The 2053-nt window shown below is 41.0% G+C and overlaps 1 protein-coding gene across 1 annotated transcript; it reads right to left on the bottom strand.

Moving 5' to 3' along the window:
• Window positions 1-668: 668 nt before the first annotated feature.
• Window positions 669-1223, bottom strand: LOC149622671 (uncharacterized). The gene has a single exon (XM_089853580.1). The coding sequence runs from the start codon at window positions 1221-1223 to the stop codon at window positions 669-671; it is 555 nt and encodes a 184-aa protein (XP_089709706.1).
• Window positions 1224-2053: the final 830 nt, after the last annotated feature.

Genomic DNA, 2053 nt, shown 5'->3' with positions numbered 1-2053 from the left:
CTTTTATACTACCAAAACCCCTGTATAGAATGAAAATATTTCCATTTGGTTGCTTTACTCCCAATGAAGATGATAAAAAACAACACACTATCCTTAAGTAATAGGTTCATTTTTATTATGTACAGTGGTTAACAGACTCATATCATATTACATCTGGTAAGTCTTCATCCATTTGCAGGTTTTCTAGTTCTGTTGCGTCTTCGCAAATAAGACGCGCAGCAGATATATATAGTCTGGATATATATTCTGATTGCCATCGTCGCCAAAAATGTTGCACCATCTGTTGACTTAATTGCCATCTGGACAATCGATTTATCTTGACTGTAGTAACGTCTGGTTCAGGTATTGCGTTTAAGGCGGCTCCGATCAGGAAATGGCCAGCCGTGAGTACGGAAAGGTCGGTTGGGTCTGATGACATCTGTGTTAACGGTCTTGAATTAAGGCAAGCTTCTATTTGACAAAGTATGGTCTGCATTTCTTTGAATGTTAATCGCGCTTCTCCAATGACTCGCTTTAAATGGTACTTTATCGACTTCACTTCGGGTTCCCACAGTCCACCGAAAAGAGGAGCCATGGGTGGGTTGAAATGCCAAGTGATCCATTGATCTGTCAGCCATCATGCAGTAGTTTCATTTGTTGTGCTTGCTGATACGCCTTTAATGAACTCCTTAAGTGCTCTGCTCGCTCCAATAAAGTTTGGCCCACAGTCGCTGTGAATATTGGAACAGATCCCCCGCCGAGAGATGAAGCGCTTCAATGCGGCAATGAATGCATCTGTAGTCATATCGCTGACTAACTAGGTGTAGGGCGCGAGTGGCAAAGAAGGCAAAAACGGCGATGTAGCCCTTGAACGTCTTAGAACCACGACCCTTCATGACTCTAAGGGTAAATGGACCGGCATAGTCAACTCCGCAGTTTAGAAATGGTATTCCAGGGTTTACTCTTGTAGCTGGTAAACTTCCCATGAGTTGGCTGACGGTTTTTGCTTGCTGTCTTACACATCTGAGACAGCGTCTGACGTGGAACCGGACAGCATCTCGAAGGCCCAGAATCCAGAATTTTAACTGTATTGAAGCCATGGTTAATTGCGGGCCTCCATGTAGAGTCTTGATGTGTTCGTTGGCGATAACCAAATCGGTGAGTTGACTTTTTCGAGGAAGAATGACGGGGTGAATCTGGTCTATAGATACTCTTGCGTTCTGAATTCGCCCTCCAACTCTCATAATTCCAGTGTCATCTAGAAATGGCGTGAGTGGTAGAAGTTTACTAGTTGAAGCCAGAGGTTTCAATCATAGATATATATATACGGGTCTAGATACCCTACTGAATCGGGGAAAATACGGAGATGACAGCTAGCAGTCGACGCGATTTTCCCGGGGGAAGATACCTAGTGCGCCATCCATCGCTGAACTTTGAAAGCTAAAAAATTGGATAAATAACTTTTGCCAGCGGGCGTGCTGATGCATTGCAATAACAGCTGATATTTAAAGAGATTTAAGCGAATGTTTGTTCAAAGTAAAACTATTTCCTAACCTGAAGGGGAGGTCCTCTTATTCTGTTCGTAAGTAAATCATTTTGTAAATAAAAACCTGCTGCTTCAAACCAAAATAGTTGATTTTTTTGTCGAAGGCTTAAAATCATTGTTCTAGTGAATCAAGTCTTCTTCATCTTAGTTTGTTATATTTATTTAATTAATTAGACTAGTTAACAAGGTTATGCAGTTTTATTGCCCTTGAAATAAAACCAGTTTTGAAAGTTTGTGTCTAATAGCCTGTCCTTTCAACTGAAGATTCTTATCTTTCGCCAGTTTGAACATTCTGACTTTGGTGTACAGCCGTATGACTTGCTTTATTAGTGCAATGCGATGGTTCTGAATGCCCATTTCAGCATCAAACATGTGCTCATAGAAATCAACGAAAATATCTAAGCTAACAATATTTTTGAGGACAGCAATTTCAATGGCCAAGATATTTTGTCACCCTTCATTGATACAGTCAAATTTTGGCGAATGCATGTTTCCGTAAGTTGACAAATTTGGAGAACACTCTTCGAT

This window comes from Phalangium opilio, unplaced genomic scaffold, assembly GCF_054372755.1.
Source record: "Phalangium opilio isolate 3A_F unplaced genomic scaffold, DU_Popi_V2 ptg000194l_1, whole genome shotgun sequence".
NCBI lineage: Eukaryota > Metazoa > Arthropoda > Arachnida > Opiliones > Phalangiidae > Phalangium > Phalangium opilio.
This window is presented reverse-complemented; position numbering and strand designations above follow the sequence as displayed.